We start from the raw sequence: 23,551 nt of genomic DNA on the forward strand, positions 1-23,551 counted from the left end.
TAAACTGCACCTAGGCACATAGCAGTGGAAGTCCACATGCCACTCAAAAGATGAGGTAAGTCTGTATAGTTGGTTACATAAGAGTGTCATCACCTCTCTCTCTCTCTAAGAAAGGGCAACTTCATATATATGTATTGAAAACTAAAACATGCTTAAAGGACAGACTGAACTCTTGGAGCTAATACAGGAGGATCCGAACATAAAATGCATTTCAGTTTTTACCTTCTCTATGAAAAATGCTTCCATTTTCTGTAATGTGTATTATTTATCAAAGGTTCCTTTTTAAAAATAAAACAATAAAATAAGACAACCAATGGTCCATTGCTTATTGAATGTATGCTGCTGAAAGACTTAAGAAGAAATATTAAGAGTGGCATGTTAAAAAAAAAAATTAAAAAGAAGTAAGTGCCGAGTGTGCAAGAGCACTTAACTCTTTCTGAGCCCGAAAGAGTCAGAAATGATGTTGTGGTAGCAGAAAAATCCCAGAGCATGGCAAAGCCACCTAAACAAAACAGTAACAATAAGGGATCAGACGGTTATGAAGGCAAGTGAGACTCTTTGGGATTCTGTGAAAGAATGTGTTGTTGGAAAAGAAGCCCGGTAATTTTGAGACTCTGTCAAACTATTATTGGCACAAGGAAGCATCTAATATACAAAATAAGCAGAAACAGCCCACTGAGTCTGCAGCTGTACACTGAACCACTGGTGTCCGGGACACTTCCCAACCTGCTCAAAGGCTCCGCCCTCCCAGTGTTGCCATGGAGACCACTGATGGCCAACAAAACAAATAGAAGGGGAAATGGCACAGAATTTTAAAAATCTATCTCTAGTATATTCGGTCTCTCTCTCTCTTCCTTTCTTTACAAAAACCGCAACAATTCTAAAGAATGAGAGGCAAAACAGAAAGGGGAGACAATAACAACAAAAAAGTTTGTAGCCATTGTTAGATCAGAGGAGATGCAAACATGTCTCATCTTAGATGTCCCTGATGATTTTTTGGCTCAAGTATGTGGCAACAAGAGTCCACCAGCTGACTTTTAGGGAAGGGCAAGAAGAGGGAGCAAACAGGATGTAGGGTCCACTCAGAGAGAGTGCAGGATCAGGACATGATAGCCTAGACTGGACCTAAGAACCAAGTCCCTTCACTCAGTGGACATGATCTGGGCAGCCTACAGCTCCTCTATCCAGGAATGCGTTTCTCTGTGAGTGAATAGAGTAGTCTCTAGTCTAGACTTTACTTCCCTGAGAAATGGACCAATAATACAAATGTCTTCTCTTGTCAGGGATTCATGCTGGCACAGGTTTTCAGTCTTCAAGCAAAAGTCCATCGATACCAGGCTAAAGCCAGCATTCAAGTACATGTAAACACAACACTGATCAAGTTTCACAGTTATAAGCCAGGGCACAGTCACCCAAGTCCTGGCACTTGTCAAAACCTGGATGGCAGGCACTCTTCTGGGGGAAGCTCCTCTGTTGAGCAGATACAGCTGTTTTTCCTCACAAAGCCCTGTTGTTGTCTTCAAGTGGAAACCCACTTCTTAGCTCTTCCAAAGAGAAAGGGCAGCAACCGGCTGCCCTGTCAGAGTATTTCTTCTCACTCTTGGATGGAAGAATGACGGAGGGAGCGGTGGTAATCTGGAGTGCTGATGTGCTCAGGTAACTCGTAGCCCCTCAGGAAATGTCCAGTGTTTTGTTGAGCAAAGTAATACAGTTGTCTGGCTAGCAGAGGTTCCACCTTTAATAAGACATTAAAAAAAAAAGACATCATTAGAATATTCTTCTTAACACCATACAATTGGGACATCATGAAATGACCCTAGGACTCTAAGTAAACCTACAAGCTGCACAGGATAACATAACACAGTGAAGCAGTTCACATTCAGAGCCATTTGAAAAACCAGTTTCATTTGCTCTTACAATACCTAGAATAAAAAACCCTAGAAATAGAACTCTTGATTCTATAATTGAAGATAAATATGGCATTTTGAAACCAATTGCCTCTTGGATTTGGCATTTAGTGAATGAGTTAACTGGACATTATTGAATGAGATGACCAAGTTAAAAGGCTAAGTAACATGCTGGGTAAGTGAGGTTCATGAGTCTGACAGAGGGGCTCATCCTGAAGAACCAGATGACTGCAATAGACACAACTCTGAACTACAAGTAGAAGACAGAGCTGGCCAGCAACAAGACAGCAGCTCACTGGCTCTGATAGAGCTAGTTTGTTTATAAGCATCGATTGCCTCCCCAGTCAAAGCCAGCCTCACCAAGTCAGGCTGAGTGCTCTGTAACAACCAATCATCAATAAATCAAGCCTATTTGTTATTTGATATGTGATGTCTGGTAGGATTACTCTGTAAGCACCCATATGAATTAAGTCTGTAATAAGGAGACCAGGAGAGTTCATGGGTGACCATGTATGTTTTCCATCTGTGGACCACAGGGCAGCATTTTGAGGCCCTTTGCCTATACGACTATTGTTGCTCCCTTTTCTGCGGAGCCCCACTGCACCCAAAGTCCTTAAAATGAGATCTATGCTAGAATTTACTGACTACCTTAAAAAAAATTACTGCTTATCTATGCTAGATTCATTCACACATCTGCAGTGTCATTTGATATCAACCACCAGTTAGAACTGAGAAAATGCTCAAGGCCAGGATCATAGTTTCGTTGCCTTTTATTTTTTTTAAGATTTATATGTATGTGAGTTCACTGTAGCAGTCTTCAAACACACCAGAAGATGGCATTAGATCTCACTGCAGATGGTTGTGAGGCACTTGTGGTTTCTAGGAATTAAACTCGGGACCTCTGGAAGAACGGCTGGTGCTCTTAACAACTGAGCCATCTCACCAGCCCGTTTGTTGCTTCTTGGATTTTACTTTTTGCAACCAAGAAGGGAGGCTGGATGTTCAACATCAGTGCCCAACCCCCATCATGGGAGGGGTTCAGAACCCAGGGCTTTACCAATGCCTAGCAAATGCCTTCCACTGAGCTGTATGCCCAGTCTTCAATTTCCACTAAGAGATATTATCAGAGCTAATATCCCATTTGCACTGAGATATTGTGGCTATCTGGGACATAACCTTTACTCCATACTGCATACTTTTCAAGATATGTAATTAAGTAAAATTTTCTAATTAAAAATATGTATTCAGAATTACTTTTTAATTATTAAGTGAGTGATGAACATTATCTAAATAAACCCTAGCTGTGAGGATAGACTGACCTACCTGGATTCCTGGGAAGACTCAGCCTCCTCCACCTCCCTTGTCCAACTGTTAAATAGCTCCCTAAAGTCCAGCAACAAAACGAGGGTCTGGGAACTATCTGAAGTTAGGAGGCACTATGAAGCATAATACATAACAGGCAGCCTCCCAGGAGGAAAGTGCTACTCTACTCGAAAGGACAGCATCTTTAAAACCACACAAGAAACAGAGATGTCAGAGGGCAGTACTTGGTCCCAACTATTGAAAATTCCTATAAAAGGGAAGGTAACTGTCTGTATGAAACAATAAAGCATACAGAACAAAGAGAGCCTTGGGTCCAAGTCATGTGCCCTGCTGATTCAGTGGTGACAGAATTTGTCTGGAAGTAGGTTGCGGGTGCCTCCCTGAGCTGTGGTGTTCACTGGAGCCTGCTTCCTCCTGCACTATTTTAAGGTCTACATCTATTTTCCCAGGTGAGCTGACATTTACTCGTCACTTGCCACTTCTCTAAAAGGGACAGCTCCACAGTGTGTGATTTACGGGTGATGTAACCAGGTACTCACATGAGCTGTGATGAGCTTCCTCTGTCTCTGAGGGTCTGGAAACTCCTCACCAAAGCACAGAGTCACCTGGAATCTCGGTGCTGGCCGGCCATGGTGAGCAAACACTTGCAGCTCTGAAAACCCACAAGAAAGAAAGAAAAAAAAAAAAAAAAACCAAACTGTTCAGACACCTGGTAAAGCGGGTGAACGGAAAGCCAGAGTCACGTGGGAGTCTGCTTTGGGAGAGCCCGGGTTCTGTTCCCCTAAGTCCAGCCCTTAGAGCAGACCCTAGACACAAAATCACATGGTCAAGTTCACATATGATTTCCTGACTTGGCACTGGTTTTACTTCATTACTCGTAAGGAACATGACCCAACCTTAAGAACTTGGGTCTGCAGCACTACACTCACGGAAATGCACAAGGTCAAAAAGAAGGCGACAAAGAAGAAAAAGAAAAGTAGCCACGCTGAGTCAAACAATCAGCACAGGCAAAGGAGACATTTTAATGTAAAGAGTCAAAATGTTCTGATGGCCCAGAGTTATTTTTTAACCCCACTAGCTAACCATGGAGGCCACGTGGTGTTTGGGCACCAAGAGCATCTGTCTCTCTCACCAGCTGTTGGCAGCTGGGTCCTACTTGGCACTAGGTCTAAAACTCCAAAACTGGAGAACCAGAGTAGGCTTCAATCTCACTTTGGGGACAGAATGATACAGGGAGAAGGGGACCAATGAAGCCCCTCTGACAAGGATGTCATGCTGAGGCTAGTCCTGCCTGAGAGACATGAAACAGACAAGAAGATTGCTGAAAAGAAACCTGCCCATGGCTGGGGGCATCACCACTTGGAGCAGAACACTTGCCTTGTATGTGCAAGGCCTTGGCTTCCTCCCCCAGCACAAGCAGAAAGCCACATCCACTCACTGGCATTAACCTTTATTCCTCCTCCCAGAGCTAGGTTCCCAGGTCTTGTCTGCATGAAAGAACTGACATTAAAAAGCTGCCTCCACAGAGCAGGCATGAAGACTCTGCCCTGATCAGATATGAATTCTCAACTGTGCCTATGGGGACTGTCCCTAGTGGGGTGCAAATCCAGAATGGGTAGACATCAAAGATTTCCACTGCTCTCTGCAACTGAAGAGCTTCTAGAAGCTCACAGAACTGACTTCCTGCATTTCTTTCTCTTTCTTCTTCCAGAATTTAAATCAAACCCAGTAGGTTTAGGAACACTGTATAAAGTGCATAGCACTGTGGCCGGGACCTACGTGGGGCTAGGTCAGAGTAGCAAGCAAGGGATACGACTCTCTAAGAAAGTCCACCTCAGCCTGCTCTTCCCGGACCATTGGGTGGGCATCCTTAGGTTCAGAGGTTGTTGGGCCTTTCTGCAGCAATGTCATCTTCCCTGAGCCTCTGTGCGGCTTGGGGACTGTGGACAGCAAAAACAACAGGCCCCACTAGAGAAGAAGGGAACAAAGGGAAATAGTCTTTACTCATTAATAACTAATAAGTCCTAGGAAGCAAATTTCTAGTCCAAGGTGTCCACTCTGTTTTGGCATTTGTCTCCTGCCAAATTGGATCCTCTTTGGCACACCAAGACTTAGTGTACCTCAAAGCCCTGTCGCTGGCAATTGTCACTATTCTGAGCTACCTTAATCAAGCAGGGAGTGAGTGGTAGCCTTCTGGAGGGCACATAGGACTTCCAGACCCCAGGGCAGACATAGGATGTGTGTACCTATCCATCTCCAGAAGTTATTTTTCTTTGCCTTGAACCACAAACACTAGAACTCACTCTAAGAGAGGCAAAGGCTGTCTGACCAAGGCTTAGATCACACCCAGCTCCAAAGATCTTCATCAGGCCTTGGAGCCAGAGACGCCTTGGAGCCTGAGACGCGTTGGAGCCTGAGATGATTCTCTTTTCTGTGTCCCACCTCTCAGGGGAGGATATTTAGCAAGGAATATGTTTGTTTTTGGAAACGAAAGAGGATTTGGATGAGCCTAAACAAATATTGGCCACTGGAACTCAAAGGGCTGAGGAAACACCACTAGTACCAAGCACACTGGGGCTTTTTGTCTTCTTTGTAAATGAACAGAAGGAAGCAGCACATTTAGGACTCAGCAGTCCCCTTCTGTGTGCATACCCAAGGCTAATGACTTCATAGAAGCCAGCCCTGGTCTAACGTAACCAAGGCAGAGCAAATTGGTTTTGGAGAGACAGCTACACTCCCCCACTCAGCAGTACCCATCAGACCTGCTTAGACAAGGCATCATCCCAAGTACCCACAGTGATACACAGATAAAGAGAAAGTGACACGATACAGATACCCCAGTGGAATATCCCTAGCCTTTATAAAGAAGGAAGGCCTGTCATTAGTAATGACACAAATGAGCCTGGAGAACATCATGCCAAGTGAAATTAGCCATGCACACAAAGACAAAGATTGCGACGCTCCATTGCGAACTCCAAAATAGTTGAGCTCATAAAAGTAGCGCCAAATGGCAGTCACCACAAGTGGGAAGTGGCTAGGAAGCTGTGGGTCAAAGAATAAAAACTGTCACTAAGACAAGAGGAGTTTGCTGAACACAAGTTCAAGGATGGTATATCCTCATGACTAATAATGAACAGACCATGTGCTTAAAAAAATATTGAGAGTAGGTTTCAGGTAATGTTCTTACCAAATTAAAAAAGATAGACAGGCAAGGTGATATGTATGCTAATTAGTGGATTTAGCCAGATCCTAGTGTGCACGAATTTTAAAGCATCACAGTGTGCATGGATGAGAGAGAGCAAGGCAAGTCCCGGTTCATGAAAAGGAAAGCACAGGAAAGCCAGAGGTGTGAGCTGCTTGGGAAGGGCATTGGGAAGAAAGCAAGCTTAGGATATGATGGGGGTGGGGGAATGACAATCAGCAGTCAGCAGAGCAGCCTGCTTCCTTAAAGGCATCCTCTGCTATGTTTCTAGGGGAGGCCTCTGGGTGGTACCCACCAGTGGCAAGACTAATGACTTCATATAAGCCAGCCCTGGTCTAACGTAACTACCCAAAGTCAAAAATCATACCATAAGAAGTACAGGTTCTGGAAAATATGATTAGAAGCCTTCGTATGCCAGAGATAAGACCAAATTCTTCTCTGAATTTCCCCCTCGCTGAATCTATTCCTTACATTCTCAGCTTTGGTCCTGCCTCGCAGTGTGACAATTTTATAAGGGTGACACATCTCATAACCAAAAATGTTAAGATGGTGTTTCTAACCTTCTTGATTTTTCTAGAAACCCCTAAAGAGCTGAAGTGTCAGCAGATAAACTTGCTGAGAGCAGAGAGCCAACACAGTGAAACCTCCCTGGGGGTGGGGCACATGCCGCTGAAAGCCCACATTTTAATTCATTGGCCAGATGTGCTGGTGTACAGATACAATCCCGAGGCAGGAGGACCTCTAGTTCTAGACCAGCCTGAGCTACATATATTCTGACAAAAGAAACAAAACAAAAACCTAGAGTGAAAATAATGATGATAAATTAAGAGATCAACCTACACCAGTGTCTATCCTGGCCAGCAAATATGGATCCTCTTTCTGGCCCTCTGCTAATAAGGGGAGTACACAACAGACAAAGGCTAGGCATAAATCAGGCAGGAATTCTATTTCTGCATGAGCTCAGAGATCTCAGGAGGAAGACCTCTGTCTAGGGTAGGCAGACACTGCCATTTGAGACCTTCACAGCCAGCACCCACCACCACCTCCATTCTAACAGACTGTGAGGTGTGTTACCTGACAGAAACTGCTGTGTGTCAAAGAGCTTGCAAGTCTGGTCTCTTTCTAGCTTGTTGGGACGATCACTGCACAGCGCCAGGGGCCCATCCCAGTAGATCCTGCTCTGGCAGAGTCTTTTGGCATAAAGCCCATCTGGAGCCATCCAGAGGACCAGTCCCCTCTCCAGGTGGCTCAGCAACTTCTCAATGTTCTTCCTCTGTCCATTGTCGTCCGGGTAGGGAAACAGGACCTGGTCCAGGTTGCTAACATCATAGGTGTGTCCGTGGGAGATCCGGCAGCCTTCAGGGCTCGACGTGGTCAGCTCTTTCACGAGGATGTCCCGGTAATATAGGCAGATATGCAGCCGGCAGTCTGTGAACAAAACTCTGGAGTCAGTGCTGATGGATTTGAGAAAGGTGCCACCTTGCTCAGAGCCCCAAAGACTCAGTGACTAGGCTGATACAAAGGACAGCAGGTAGAACACTTGAGTGTCAAGATGCTCCACAAACAAGTGAAAGATCCTAGGACCAAGGAAGTCTTGGAGATGTTAGCTGTTCTTATTCCCTGTAGATTCTTAGACCTCAAGCACATTCAATACTAAGAGAAGCTTGTGGAAAGAAACTGATCTCTCTGACATGATCATTTTCAAATGTTGCTGTGGCATTTACTTATCTTGGGGAGGGGTATATATTTCTTGAATTTTCAGCCAAATTTTATTAGAAAGCACCCCTGTTATGAGGGCTTTTTGGATGATGGTGTTAACAGTGGTGGCATTTTTGTCTACAATATGAATTGGAATTCATCTTCCAGCAACTCAATTTTGATTTTGGAGTTGACCTCTGGGACAGATTTCTATTAGTAAAAGAAATACAGAAACATCTTAGAAGAAAAGCAAATAGTGTCTTCAGCTCTGGAACTCCCCTAAGGTGTTACCATGATGTCATTAAGTAAAACAAACAACAACAACAAAACCCACATAGATATGTTAGAGACGGACACTTAAATAACAATTTCTGGGCTCTGAAAAATGATACTTTTATTTTCTTATTTTTAAGTCAGCTTTCTTGGAGTAGGGGAAGGAATTGATGAGAAATGCTCTAAAAGCCAGTGGTTAATGTAAAACCCCCCTGAAATCCCTCTAAGCTTCGTGTTCAACTCTGAAAAGAACCCAACAACTAGGTTGGGTTTCTACAGCTTTAAGACAGGAATTTATTGACACATGATTTTGTTGATTTCAGAAGCCACTTTAAAATACCACCCACGGGCCGAAAGGGCAAGCTGGGTGTGCAAAGGGCTCCCCAGGCAGAGATAGATACCCGTGCTGGTGGTTGGAGCCCCAACAATGCCTGGAAAGAATAGCTTTCTGAAAAGTGCACTCAGGGTTGATAATTAATTATGCAAACCAGAAGAAGAAACCCACAAAAGCCTCGTATTCTTCAATGGCAAGTTCTGACAGCCCACATCATGGTGTCTTCCATGGCTGCAGCTATGAAGAGCACAACAAGTGGTGCACCCAAAGAGAGGGGGCGTTGGCCATCTGAGGTGACTGGTAGGGCAGGTTTCATTTCATTTAATGTCACCCAAATCACAAGATTGCAGAGATATAAATAACTGTTTATTTCCTACTCTTGGGGCACCCACACAAGTCTTAGGTGCTCCAGAAGAGGATCTGGAGCTTTCTAGTGTCTGTGATAAACCCTGATGCTCAGACGCGCCCCTCGGCTGTTCTTGAGTGGCTCACAAAGTCTCCCTGAACATCAGAGCTGGAAGGAACTAGATTTTAAAACTTCTTCCTCCCTCGAGAACAAGGGGAGTGTTTAAAATTGTCAAAATGCAGTTGATGTCTTCAGTCAGAGACTTTTAAGGTAGCCGAGGACATGATGAGAATTCTAATAATTCCATTTGAAAACATCCCAAAAAAAATCACCTAAAGACTAAATGGACATAGGATGTCTGCTTCGACTGAGTGTGGGCTTTTAAAATACTGGTCCGTCTCTCCAAGTGCAGGTTTCCTTAGTAACAGAACTTTAAAATCAGATCAAATCCACACATGCTCAGCAATTCTGTCAAAGTTGTGAGGGAGTCAGACCTATATGATCCTTTAGGGGGCATAAGAACTTCTCAGAGACCAGGGTTCAGAAACAGTGTTCCTTGGAAGCAACCCAGACCACCTGTTTGTGGCCAACCCTAAACCCTAAAAGGACAAACAGCATTCTTTTGTGCCTATAAAGCCTTTCCACACTGTGAGAATGGAGAATGTATGCTGGAGGAGGAGCCTGGTTACACATTCCTGGAAAACCGGGCAGGTAATGATGTAGAAGGTTAAAGACATCGTCCAAATAGTATTTGGCTAGCTGGTACTGCTGTGGAGATTTCTTTTTTTTTTTTTTTTTTTTTGGTTTTTCGAGACAGGGTTTCTCTTTATAGCTCTGGCTGTCCTGGAGCTCACTTTGTAGACCAGGCTGGCCTCGAACTCAGAAATCCGCCTGCCTCTGCCTCCCGAGTGCTGGGATATTTCTAATAGTGTACTTGATTCAGTGTGATGTCCATATAGCCTGGACCATGCCTACTCCAGACCCTGGGGCCTGCAAGGTGAGAGTCTAAATCCTCACCCAACCTCAGTAGAGAAAAGATGCTACCTCCCTCAGAGCTTTGCAGGAAGCGTCACACTCACCTGAGAGCGCCAAGGCTTCAGCAGACCTTATGCTTGGCTCAATGGGGATTCCAGGAGCCTGGGACTCAGGTGGGGCACAAGCATAAAAGGTTCCTGTCACCTGGCAACCTGCATTTGCAAATAAAAATCAGATGATGTCTAAGTATCGAGTCTGAGTGCAGGGAGGCTCTTGAGTTGGGAGAGGCCATGGCTTCCAACCCAAGCCTGACAGCCTCTAAGCACCTGCTAGCAGCAGAATGTGTGATTATGGGACAAAGGCCAAAGTCCACATCCAGTGGTAAAAATTAGGGTGATGAAGGAAGGAGCCACAGCACAGCTCTGGATGGAAACCTAGAGCTCACTCCAAATCTATAGGGAAACTGAGGCCCAGAAGGAGAGGGACTTGCACCAGCCCACATAGCAAGTTACCAGCAGGGTCAGAGTTCAAACTTCTATAAGACTGGTTCAAAGATGAATTAATTTTTCAACCCTCATTTATTCTGCTTACTGTTTGTTAGCTAGGGGGAGTGGCTGAACCGTGTTCTCTGACAGCAGAGAAGTTATGTCACATTAAAGCAAGATTAGTGTAATAAGCATGCACAGACTGAGTGGGGATGTTGACGAAATTGTGACAAGGAAACTATTTCCAGAACAATATAAAAGGACTACTCGCACAGTGACCCATGTCAAGACTTATATTTAAAAAGTGAACTTGAAAGTCCTAAAAATTTGTTTTATGTTCAGTCCATTAGAACAAGATTGTAGTCCCAGCCACTCAAGAGTTGAAGGCAGGAAGATCAAAGAGCAATCTAGCCTTGGTAATTTAGCAAGACTCTACCTTAAAGACAGTCCAAAAAGGACCCGAGGTGGAGCTCTGTGCACTCACCTAAATAAACACTAAAGGACCCAAGTCTCACTGAGCATAGTTTGTGAAATTTTTTGTGTCTGGTTAATGGGTGTTTCTTCTGTGAGAGCTCAGCTAGCATCTGGGGGACCCCTGTGGGTCTTTTGGGGCAGGGCACTCATTTGTAGAGATACTTTGTGGATTACTTTCGCTCTGATCCTTCCTTCCTTAGTACTAAGAACAGCTATAGATGACTCATTATTATTCAAGAGACATGAACTAGCAATGATTTCCTGCTGAGGTGGACTGGGCACAACTCTCTACTTAACAGGAGAGTAGAAAGATACAGACTAGGGAGATAGGTGGGACACAGCAAACCCCCCCAACTTAATCACCATTGGTAATAAGGGACAACTCAGTTAAAACAAAATATAGACAAGTTTTATAATTGACATTACTGTCATTGAGAGTTTGTCATCATCCATGTTTTTCTCTATGTATTAAAAATGGGGCACTTTTCAGCTACTTGGAATGATCTCTGGGGTCTTCTAGTTAAGTCCCCACACAGACTAAGGGCTATCATGGATCTGAGGACTTCAACATTTCACAGGACAAGGCAACATACCCCAACACCCACCACCACCACCCCACCACCCCACCACCCCAGCAGCAGCAGCAACAACAACAGTAGCAGCTTCATGTGATGTGTCTCTGGTATCTCAATGGTAGGGAAAAGCCCTGTGGTGCTGCCCACACCCCGAGCCCAGGTTGTTCTACTGTCTGCTGCCCTGGCACAATCCTTACCATTTTCACAAGATGGGCCTTGCCAGTGGTGGCCTCGTGGGCCAAACGTCACAGGACATTGATATGGGATTTCTGGGTGTGACTGGTCAGGGGCATAATCCCTCCAGCTCCTGTCATGGGGTGGCATCATGTAGTTATGAACCTGCTGACAGAGCACAGGGATTGCTAAGAGGAAGACATCAGTGGGTGTCGGAGTCCTTTCATATTACCCAAACTCCTCAGGGAACCCCCTTTTTTTGTCCAGCAGACAAGTCATTTTGCCCCAAAAGTAACATGGACTGTCTATCACACTAGGTAGAAAACAGCCATAGAGGGTCTGAAAGCACAATGGGGACATTGTGTAAAGCCGTGATTTTTGTAAGGCTTCATCATATGGCTGAACATGGCACCAAGAATACCGCAGTGAAATCTGCCCTTTTTAAGCCACCAAAGTGAATAAAACAGTACTGTAATTCACATCAGGGAAGCCTAGAGAAGTCAGCTGCTCTGCGGTTTCACATGATAAAAGTACTACTTCCAAAACCTTTGACTTCCACAGAAGGTCTGATTCCCAGAAGATCTGACCATCCGTGGAAGCCTCTCTCCACAGGTGGGACCCATCAAACTCCCCAACAAAACTGTGGCGTCAGGGACAGTGACACCATACTGGAACTGAAACATCCTTCTCTGACCAAGTTTTTGTTCAGCGTGTGTACTAGCCATAGCAAATAAGACGTCAGCCCTACAGTTTTCATTTGTGTTTGCCTCTCTGTGTGGAGCTAGTCAAAAGGGCATGGACCAGCCTTCCACAAGACCAAGAGTCTACCACATACCTGGGCTGGCAGAGAGCCATAAGGTGCTGTCATGGGGTAGGGGTGGCCCATGGCCATCTGTGTGTCATCCAAAGTGAGCTGCTTTGCTCCTGTGTGTTTGGGGAAAAGGAAGAGAGAACACAGAGTAAAACAAGGAACTGACTTAAATCTTATAAAAGGACCTAAGCACTTAATTCTTAGAATGCATAGCCCTATTAACCAATCAGGTATTTTAGGTTTGTTTTGTTTTGTTTTGTTTGTTTGTTTGTTTGTTTGTTGTTCAAGCAATTCTCTCAGAGAGATATTTGTCTTTGCCATTAAACTGATTAAACATGCTCTGACTTGTCAGCAGCAGCCAGGGAAGGAAACCAGATCCCTGTGATCCACCAAGAGGTTTCTGGTCGTGAGATGGTACCTAGTTAAGGCATCCTGTATGGCTGGAACCAAATGCAAATTCCTGGGCACTGCTTGAGGTAGACTAGTTGGAAGAGAGGGAACTCAAGATCTGAATATTCATAACCATCCTAGCAGGCCATGTTAAACCAGAAACTCTAGTAGTTTTATTACAAGAAATGTGAATAGGTATGGGGTGTGGGATGTGCTTTCTCCTCTTGAAAATGCTTACTAGAGGATATTAGGTAAGTAAACATTTAATGAATTTTCCAGATTTTGTTTGGAAATTTGATCCAGATTCTAACTGAATGGAGTAACTGAACATAATGCCTTCAAGTGCATACCCACACACTCATGGGGCTTAAAGTCTGCCAGGTCATCCTATACTAATACCACAGGGTTGTCACTTATAACGGAGAGAACATGGGCAAAGGGACATTTGGGCTTAACCTATGGCAGAGGTAGGACTTGACCGTCTCTAGGAAGAACAGCTCTCTGAGTGCTATAATGCCTCTATCCTGCGACCTGGGCTGGGAAAACCCCTTACCTTTTTTGGCTCCCTCTGGAACAATCCTGTACACCTTGTATGGGTCAGAGATATCCAGCTGGCTCCTTTCTACCAGTTCCTCAAAGTCATTGCTCTTGTTCAGAGCACATCGTAATCTTGTCTTCCAAGTAGGAGGATCTGGCTTGTCGATCCCTTCTCGGAACTTGCCTTTAAACAATGCCCAAGCCTAAGAACAATGAGAAGTCAAGCCCAGAGTGTCAAAAGAATTCTATGGATTGCATTTCAGCAAGGAAGGCTACTGTTTCAAATTTGCTGTTGCCTGAAATGTGGAACATGATGTTAGTGGGGTCCTGAGACCCCTAGTATGGGCTGTACACGCCCAGTGCCTGAATCAAGTGTGGGCAAGACTGGGGACAGAGCTGTGGAGGGGGCAGGCCCCAGAGAGGACATCTACAAAATCACAGAGGTACTTTGAACAAATTCCCGCAGGAAGTCCCCTTCCTCGGCCTGCTGGCAGGTGGAGGCTGGGGGCTTCACAGTTCAGTGAGCCAGTCAGTTCTCTGGGGACATCAGTCCTAAGGGACTCACACGGGGTGGGAGGGGGATACCAGAGAAAGATTTGGAATAGTCAAAGCTACTCAAAGAAAGAAAATCAGAGATCGCAGCTTCCAGAACTAGAACCAGACAGTAGAAGAGCCCAATCAAAGAAACAAAACCCAGAGAGAGAAACTCAGAAAAATAACAAAACACAGAGAGAGAAACTCAGAAAAATAACAAAACACAGAGAGACAGGGAAGCAGAGAGTAGTCCTAGCAGTCGGTGGTGGTGGTGGTGGTGGTGGCGGTGGTGGCAGGAAACAGCGAATGGGCTATGCAAAGGGAACCTTGGTCCCCCAGAGATGCTCCTGAAGCTGGAAGTTCTTTCCTCCACACAAACTGAGTATTGGGACCTGGTTTCCTGTGTATGCAATCCCCGGAGAGTTTGCAACCTCTTCCCCTTCTCCTGGGGACTTTGCCTAAGCAGGATCCAAGGCTTGATTCCCTGGCCTACTCCTTGCGGGAGCCCACCTCTTAGTCCTTTGCCCAGGAGCCACAGACATTCAGAGCTTTCAGATTCCCCATCCCCACCCCGCCCCTGCCCAGGGATCCCTGAATGCTGCTAACCTTGAAGAGGGCAGCGTCCTCCTCACGGTTGTAGTCCTGCTTGCCAGCATGTTTCCACGGGATGCGGAAGACGCTCTTCTCCTCGTTCTCCCACACCAGCCCGGGGTACTTGCCGCTGTCGATCTGGTCGATCAACCACTGTCGGAGTTTCCCATTGCCGCAGCTCACTGCGCTCATGCCGAACTCTGAGCCCCGGCTGCCTGTCTCCAAGTTCATGACGCGTGCGGACCTCCTCCTGGGCTTGTGCGCTGCGGAGAGACACACATTCCCTGCAACCACCGTCGCATCATTTTCGGGGGTGGAGGGAAGCCCCGTCCCAAACTCTTGCGGTGCCCACGAGGCCCCGAGTCTCTGAGGCTGTAAGGTGCTCGCGTGCAGTGCCAGAGTCTCCGAAGTCCCCCAAGAGAAGGTACTTTGAGGAAGGTATAGAGAGCATCCCTTGGCGCGCACCATCCTTCTTAACGCGCTCCGCGCTCCGTTGAAAGCTCCTAGCTACACAGCTTCTCTGCAGACCCCAAGTCTTGCGCCACGCTGGGGCGCCCACTTTGCTCACTCGCCCCTCTGTGCCGGATCCAAGTAGCTTTCATCCCACCTTTCCCTCACTCTGTTTCTATGCTCGCCCCTTCCTGGGTTCAGGTTGCCCTGGCGGCCCCAGAGGAGAAGGACCTGGCACGTGGACTAGCACTTGTCCAGGTCCAGTGTCCCTGCCATGCAGGTTTGCAGTACCTAGCTCGCTCTCTTGACTTTCTTCTATGACACCCTTACTTTGTCCTCGGAATAACGCCAAGCCTACCCAACCAGAGACCATTACGTGGGTCCTGGAAGCAACAAGTGGAAGTCTGGTTATGGGGCAAGCAGCGCAGCCAAGAAACAGAAGATTCCAACTTGCAGAATGTCAGCGTGAACCCTGGCAGGAGTGAAGGCAAGGCTGGGAATAAGGGGTGCTGCGGACAGCAGCACCAGCACTCTTGCCAGAGAAGTGAAGAAGGGGAATGGGGGAAAAGAGGCTCTGAGCACCCCAAGTTTGGAACTCTCAGCTCTCCTGGGCCGTCCCGCCTAGGAATCATGCGCTGGAGCCCTAGATGAGTTTGGGTCCTTTAGGAACCAGGGCTGGAAAGGAGCTTTCCACTGGAGCAGAGAGAGTCAGAGGCTGTCCCTCTGAGGACAAGCTGTGGCCAGTGCGATCCTTTGATGACACCACAGTCCCCGTTAGCTCGTCCCGCCCAGCCCGTGGGGGATGTTCTGGAACTCCCGCCCAAGCAGCTTCATGCAGAACCCGAAGTGCACAGGTCCTAGGGCAGCATAGATGAGCGGAGCCTGGGTCCGCTATCTCCGCATGCTCCCTCAGGCTCAGAGATGGAAGCCAGGCTTCCTCTGCCACCAGCCTCACACTCCTCCTTCTGCCCGACTACAGGCCTTACCTCACCCGCACTCTTAGCTGAGGGCAGCAAAGGGTCCCAAGTTCAAGTGGTGAAACTAGGAAAGTGAGGTGAGAAAGAGGAACTTTATAGAGCCGGAGGCGGAGTGCTGGGCGGGCGCTGCGGGCCCCGCCTGAGAGGGCGTGGCTTGCCCATACCCAGGACCGCCCCCCACCTCTGCCTTGTGCCTGGGTGTCCCGCAGGAACAGGAGCTTCGGACTAGAGCCCACCGGGTCAAGGGCTATCCCCCTTCAGACAAGCCCTGGCTTTCTTCAGCCCTCCTGTGGAGGGGGCTGGGGACTCTGACGTCCTCAGAAATCCTCAACCTGATGGGACAAGTCGGTATGGCCGGTTCCTGTGAAGGTGGAGGCATGCAAAGAGGATACTGGAATCTGCACTGAGCATAGCTGATAACTAGTAACAGCTCAAGTTCACTGGCGAGGCCAGGTTGGGAAGTGATGGAGAGTCTGGAGCACAGGGAACTTGGTTCTCACAGCATGTGACAGAAGAGATAGACTGAGAGAGGTGGGGAGCATCCTTGGGCAAAGCGGAGTCCTGTTTCTCTGAGCGGTTAGAGAATATCACGCTCACTAAAAAGAAAAATAGAAAGACAAGTTTATAAACCGTGGCCCAAATACTGTGTTTGAAACGCTTATACACGTTGGGTGAATGAAACCGACGAATTGAGATGACTCAGACAAGCACAGTCCCCAAAGTTTCAATCATGGCAACATAAAAGAGATGGGGGATCCCTGAGTACTCAGGTAGTTAGCGAGCTTCCGGATGTCAATTCACCTTAAAATGATAATTTTAACCTCGTGGGAGGCAGTTGCCGGTGAGGTACCAATGCCCCAAATAGAAAGAACAGATAAGCTGACTGAAGGTTTTACTTTATTTTCGTGTTTTCTTTGACCTTCATATTTAAACTCCATGAGCTTTCACTGCTTACTTTAATCAGCTCAGCTTGGATGCCTGGAGCTTATATGTTATCTTGGTGTTTTCAGGTAAGTAGGCAGACTACCAGTTTCTGTATCACTTTAGATTGCCACGACCACAGGTCAACTTGGAGGGTTTGTAAAGCTTTTTACCGCTTTTTCATTTCACACATTTCTCAGTTTTTCTTTTAATCTTCTATCCTGGGTTTTGGACTTTAGGAGAAACATCTGATTTCGGCCACAGGAAAACTGGTGCAGAGATGCCCAAACGGCATGTTTTTTCCTAACATCAATAGGCTTTCTCAGAAATTAACAGGATGCCATGTCGTTCTTTCACCCCAATAAGTTTTCCATTGTCAGAGCCCTGGTAGTAAACAACAGAGTTTCGTTCAAAGAAAATTTTGGTCACACCCATTTTCCCCTCTTCTTCCTTTGGGGTTTCATTCATTCAAAAATATTCTTTGAATACCTTCTGTCTGTCGGGAACTATCCCGGTCACCAGAGGCACACCTTGGAGCAAAACAGAGATTGCAGCTTCAGATAGCACAGCCTTGCTGCTGAGGAATTACGTTTCTTCAAAGCGTGCACAGACTAAGGACAGAAGCAGCCAACCCGAGGTTTTTTTGGTTTTTTTTTTTTTTTGGTTTTTGTTTTTGTTTTTTTCTTTCACTTAGACACAAGTGTCTTCTACCTTGACTTAGACGGTTTCAACATTTTCCTCAGCCAATCAACATCCCCTGTTTTCAGAAGTTTAAACAACAGTCATTACAAGAAACCTTTTGAGACTTCACATGGCTATCTTATTTAAAAGATATGATTACTAATCTTCAACGCCATCTTCTGGTTTACTCGCTCGTTGTGTGGATCCCCTAGAAGTGATGGTTTAACAGTGAGGTGAATGCAAGCAATAAGCTACCTAAATCATTAAAACTTCCTACTTTATTAGCATCTATTAGTTGCACACAGCAGTGATGGGTTTCATTATGACATTACCTTCATCTCCTCTGTCGCCATTTCTTACCACTCGTCCCTCCAGCCCTCCCCACCCCATGTCTTTAACCAGTCTGCCTTTTACTTTCTTACCCCTGACCCCAACATGGGAAAACATTCGAGACACATGTTTATTTCACACCACACGACACATTGAGTTCCGGTTTCAACCGTTCCTTGCAAACAGCATACCCCGGTTTCTCTTTTTAGTTGAATGAGATTTCCTTGTGAATCACTGATGTTCTCCATGCTCACATTGTTGCTGGTGGAGAGGAAGGAATGGCCAGGTGGGCCCTTCTAGCTGACCACTAAGAACTTCTTAAATCACAGTCAGACATGAAAGATTGGGGACAATTTTGCCAGTAGGCGATTTCCCATCCTCTTTCGCACTGACACTTAAGAAAAGCGATACGTGTCACAGTGAGATGGCGGACTGTTGCTCGAAAAATGTCACAGGAAATTAGTGAATTGAGCATCCATCCCAAAGGCAGAGCTCCATACTCCCCGAGGAGATTACTTATGTTATTGGGCTAAGGAGCCACTGAGCAGCGATCGAGGTCTGAATGGGGCAAACTTTTCATTCATACTTCCCATAAAAAGACAGTAAGAAAAGCTAGACCGCAGCTCAGTATTTTGAGAATTGACCTTTTAAAATTATACATTCACAAGTAAGAACAAGTGGTTTATAGAGCCAGTCAGTGTTAGACACTCAAAAAGACATTATTCAGCCTAGGGTGTACCGTGGCAGTAGAATGCTTGTCTTGTGCGTGGAAGGTACTGGGTTCAATTCCCAGTAATCTCCCTTCCAAGAGACGGAGACCTTGTTTTGGATAAGTGTATTTTCTGATGACCTCACTCTTTAAAAGAGAACTACATTTGTTTTTGTTTTGTTTTGTTTTAAAAAAAATAGTAAAATTCTATCTTTGGGAAAAATTATTTTAAAAAAACAATAAAAAATAAAACAGGAAAGAAAAAAAACCTTTGTTGTTTTAATGCATTGCCTCTGATTTAAAACGAAGACAAAACCTCTAATGCTTTGATTCCAGGTGCATGGACTAACGCCCACTGTGAGCCCTGACAACCACTTCATGATAAATGGACGAGAGGAGGTGTCTAGAGTTGACAGGAGTGAAGGCGTGGGTGGTGAGTTAACTTTCCCACGTTCTAGAGTGGCGGTGACCCTGCTTTCTGCAGTGCTCTGACAACAACATTATGTGCATCACAAGTGCTCACCCACTTGGACTATGATTATGCATATCCTACATTAGCACTTGGGAACTGTCACAGACATAATGATATGCACCCTTCAAGTGTACCTGCATGGTGTTCAGGTCAACGCATTTTAGTCCAATTGTGCACATAAGAAGAGAGATCCAGAGAGGCCACCAGCCATCACTGTGACTTGCCCAAGAACTAAGCTTTTGTGAACCCGTCTTACCCATGCATGCATCTGTTTGTTCCACTTTGGGTTAAAGTCAGGGGCATGGGGAGATGGCTTAGTTGGTAAGAGTGCTTACTCTGCAAGCATAAAGACCTGAGTTCAAATTCTTAGCATCCATGTAAAAAAAGCTGGGCATGGCTTAGTAGATATATATATACTATATATATATATATATATATATATATATATATATATATATAATCTAAAAGGCTGAGACAGGTGGATTCCAAGAGCTAATCTGAACATTATAAGTAAAGTGATGTATCTGTGGGCAACAATACAACTATTTATTTTATATAAGGTCCTGAATATACCTTATTAACTGAAATTACAAAAATCCTTTAAGTGTTTTGTGACTTCAGACAATTCCAGTATCAAACATCCCCGGATCATCAGCCATTGAGGAGAAGTTGTTGGGAACACATTTAATACCAGGAGTCAATGCATATGGTAGAAAAAAAAAACACACATTCAATCCTATAGAAGATGAGACTTGTCATTTTAATCAATTATGTAATAAGGAGTCACAAAGTCTGTGACTCCAGAGCAACATCGTCCCTTTCTTCTTTCGTCATGTTTATAAACAACCAACTGTTCCCTTTTTGTCTCCTTTGATTGTGCGCATTCTAAGAAGTTTCCCTGTAGTGCTCCTTTCTCCGACTTGTAATGTTTGCTACGTAAATAGTGACGTGGCTCTAAGCAAGGAAACACTTGATGCTGCCAATTCCCGTCCCCAAGCCAGCAAAAAGCAAATACCCTGTAATCGCTGGGGACAGTTTTTCCAAAACTGAAGCAAGAGGTGAAAGGCAAATGGCACTGTCTCATTTCACCCATTGGCAACGTGGCTTGGCTCTGGATTATTCTAAACTGTATCTGCTATGTTTCTTTTCAGCAGAACACTGTAAAACATAGGAGTGATGCTAGGGCGCACGGCGCGGTAGAGATTCTCTCTCAGGAAAAGGTTGCATTGCTTATGGTCAACCTGCAGCTCAGGGTGTGAGTTCCTTCTTGTTCCTATGGGCTACTCAGGAGCAGTTAGTCTGGCACATGCTTGATCACAGGCAAAGAGAAGGGATTCAGGAAGAAACATGCCCTGGCTTATTGTGCAGGCAATTATCAGTTATTCACAGTGCCACGACACACATCCACTGTTAGAAGATGAAAGCCCCAGCCAAGGAGGAATTATCTAGCCATGGTTGGCCATGTCAGACAGAGAGGAATGATCAGGAGTCCTGGGAGGAGTCTACAGAGAGAGACAAGTTCTCAGATAGAGCAGGCAGATGGAAACAGAATGGTAAGGAAGAGGCCTTGAGGCCAAATGATGGGTGGACAGATCCAGGTGCAGAAATTAGGAAATGGTACCATGGGGAATCTACTTCCCAGACTCTTACAGAGGAAGTGTGACTCAGAGTTGGAGGCTCACATGATGGGTTGAGTGTCTTATATCTAAAAGGTTTGAGCTATCATTCTCTTGAAACAAATCTGGCTATCATGAGATAGTGTTGTGCCTTGTTCTGCTTTCATCCACTTCTGCTTACACCTTCCAGGGGCAGTGCCCTTAGGCATCCTGCCTACCTCTATGCCTAGAGTAGGTTTGCCAGTTGTGGTATATAAAAGCGTGTAATTCAGAATTAAATTTGGATTTTTTTCTGATAAAATGGGTGTAACTGTTCAGTTTAAGTATGCTCCAAGTAATATGTGAAACTCTTTTGTCTGAGGATCAAATGTTTATCAGATACTGTAGTTTGAATGTTTCCTCCCTCACAGTTGTGGGTTAGCAATTTAATTCCTCAGTGAAAATGCATTTGGTAGGGGTGGGGTCTTCAGAATTGGCTGGAGTCCTAAGCAAGCTTCTTAGTAGAAGAGGCATTATAAAAAAGAAAGGCTTTAGCTAGCTGCTTGTTTTGTACCAGCACACGGTGTCCTGTGTCATGCTATGATTCAGCAAAGCAACCTCTTCAGTAGTTGTGAGCATCATGCTCCCAGCCCATATACATATATACATATATACACATATATGCATACACGAATATACACATATATGTATATACGTATATACATATATAAATTATATATGTATATGTGATTTGAATATCATATATATATGTATATGATATTCAAATCACAGCACCAGATTTGCATATAGATCTCAGACAAAGTAGCTTTAAATATTTGTGTTCTCTCTCTCTCTCTCTCTCTCTCTCTCTCTCTCTCTCCTGTTTCAGGCATTTAAGGAGGCCATGAAAACTGGGCTAGTAGATTGCCTCTCCCTTTGCTCAACCAAGGACATCACAAAACAAGCTTTTTGCCATGATGAACCTGAATTGCTGTCCATCAAACCCTTGTTCAAAAGATTCCATACTTACCTTTAGAGTTGCCCATCACCACTGCCAAACAAGAACTAAGGGTCTCCAAGTGGGTCCCCATGGCTCTCTGCATTGTATGAACAATAACTGCCTGTCTTCAGAATTTGAAGGATAATTTTAATGGATGTGTATCATTTTCATGGCATTGTAGTTTTTTTTAAAGACATAAAGTCTAACTAAGGTAATTTGGAGACATCTGTGCTGTTAGTCCTTTTGGTAGAAGCCTCTACTATGCACAGTATAGCCCCAGCCAGGCCATCTAGTCTCTTGACCCTCCTGCCTGTTGCTCTCTGGACAGCCAGACGATGGGGTGGGAGAGGTGCAGATAATCTGAGCACTGGTGACTTGCAGAAGGAAAGCCTTACTATCCTTTTCATCATAGAAAGAGCTGAAGGACCCTGAGAATGGCAGTTCCCTCTGCAGGCAAAGGAAGAGCTCTTCATCCCCAGGGCCACCTGGGTTGTTTCTCCTGCATCCATGCAGGACAGTGCATCCACACAGAGCAGTGCAGTGCAGAGAATTTCTACCTTTCTTATTTTCTGTGTAGAGTTCACCTGCTTGCTTTCCCTCCCTGTCCTGTCTCGCTCCCCTTCTCCTCCACTTCTCCTTTTCAACATCGTGACAGTTTTTTTTTTTTTTTTTTTTTTTTTTTGGTTTTTCGAGACAGGGTTTCTCTGTGTAGCCCTGGCTGTCCTGGAACTCACTTTGTAGACCAGGCTGGCCTCGAACTCGGAAATCCGCCTGCCTCTGCCTCCCGAGTGCTGGGATTAAAGGCGTGCGCCACCACGCCCGGCTCGTGACAGTTTGTTAATGCAGATTATTCTACAACCAGGGACAAAAAGAGAAACTTTTACAGTTGCATTACAACTTCCGTTGCTTGTATCTGATGACCGTGAGCACACAGAAACAGGTCTCTTGAGCTTCTTTGGTTCTGCTGAGGCAGAGAGAGAGGCAAAGGATGTGGTTTCTGATCCAAAGCAGTCTTAGCTCTCATGTCATTCAAATAGACACAAGCTCTTTCCCACATTAGGGGATCAACGTTTTTCATTTTAAACTTATCTTTTAGGTGATTAAAAAAAAAACCCACGCATAACAATGGTGTGTACTACTGGGGAGCTGTACAATGTTTTGATGCATGCGTGTCCCATGTGCTTTTATCCATAATGCAATAAGCCAGTGAGTGTCAGCAAATGACATGTGACTTGGGTGAGATCATTGCACCTCCCTGAGATTTTGGCAGATACTCTCCACAGTGGACACAGGCATGAGGCTAGTCAGAGAGGGCAAAGGAACTATCATATGAGAAACCACTTATGAGTGGAACTCTGTTAGAAGTACTGAACTCCTCCAGGCTGGGCAAGGTAGAGGAAAATACCAGGTTAGCCCAGCCCTCAGCTCAGTGGCAGCCTGCAGACAATGGGCCTCATGTCTGCTACTCCAAAGAGAACTTGTGCTGTACCAGACTAAAACGATGGTCTTATTTCAGAAAAGGATATGGTGACATCAGGGAGGTCACCTGGACTTGCCCAGATGGCAATGAAACCAGTTGGGGTTGAGGACAGCCTGAACGCACACTTAGAGGATGTCCTGTGTTTTTAGGCTTTGGCCTGCTGATGTAACCTCCCTGGGATAACCCTCCAGGATGGATCCCCTTGTCTACCTCCATTTGTTCCTCTCCTCAGACTCATCTTGGTTCTTGAGAGGCCCAGCCAAGTAGACGCAGCCAGGCTTAGAAGTATTATGTCCCCTTGGTTTTA

General features: G+C 45.4%; 1 protein-coding gene across 1 annotated transcript; it reads right to left on the reverse strand.

Annotated features, from left to right (window-relative positions):
* Positions 1-911: 911 nt before the first annotated feature.
* Irf4 (interferon regulatory factor 4) lies at positions 912-16,106 on the reverse strand. The gene is made up of 9 exons (XM_021180706.3): positions 16,066-16,106; positions 14,645-14,892; positions 13,521-13,707; positions 12,602-12,690; positions 11,790-11,931; positions 10,163-10,270; positions 7,507-7,860; positions 3,770-3,882; positions 912-1,735 (listed from the first exon to the last, which is right to left on the reverse strand). Exons 2-9 carry the CDS (start codon positions 14,858-14,860, stop codon positions 1,595-1,597), a joined length of 1,350 nt encoding a protein of 449 aa, XP_021036365.1. The 5' UTR covers positions 14,861-14,892; positions 16,066-16,106; the 3' UTR covers positions 912-1,594.
* Between the last annotated feature and the right edge of the window lie 7,445 nt (positions 16,107-23,551).

Source organism: Mus caroli, unplaced genomic scaffold (assembly GCF_978045245.1).
Source record: "Mus caroli unplaced genomic scaffold, Mus_caroli_1 scaffold_15, whole genome shotgun sequence".
Taxonomy (NCBI): domain Eukaryota; kingdom Metazoa; phylum Chordata; class Mammalia; order Rodentia; family Muridae; genus Mus; species Mus caroli.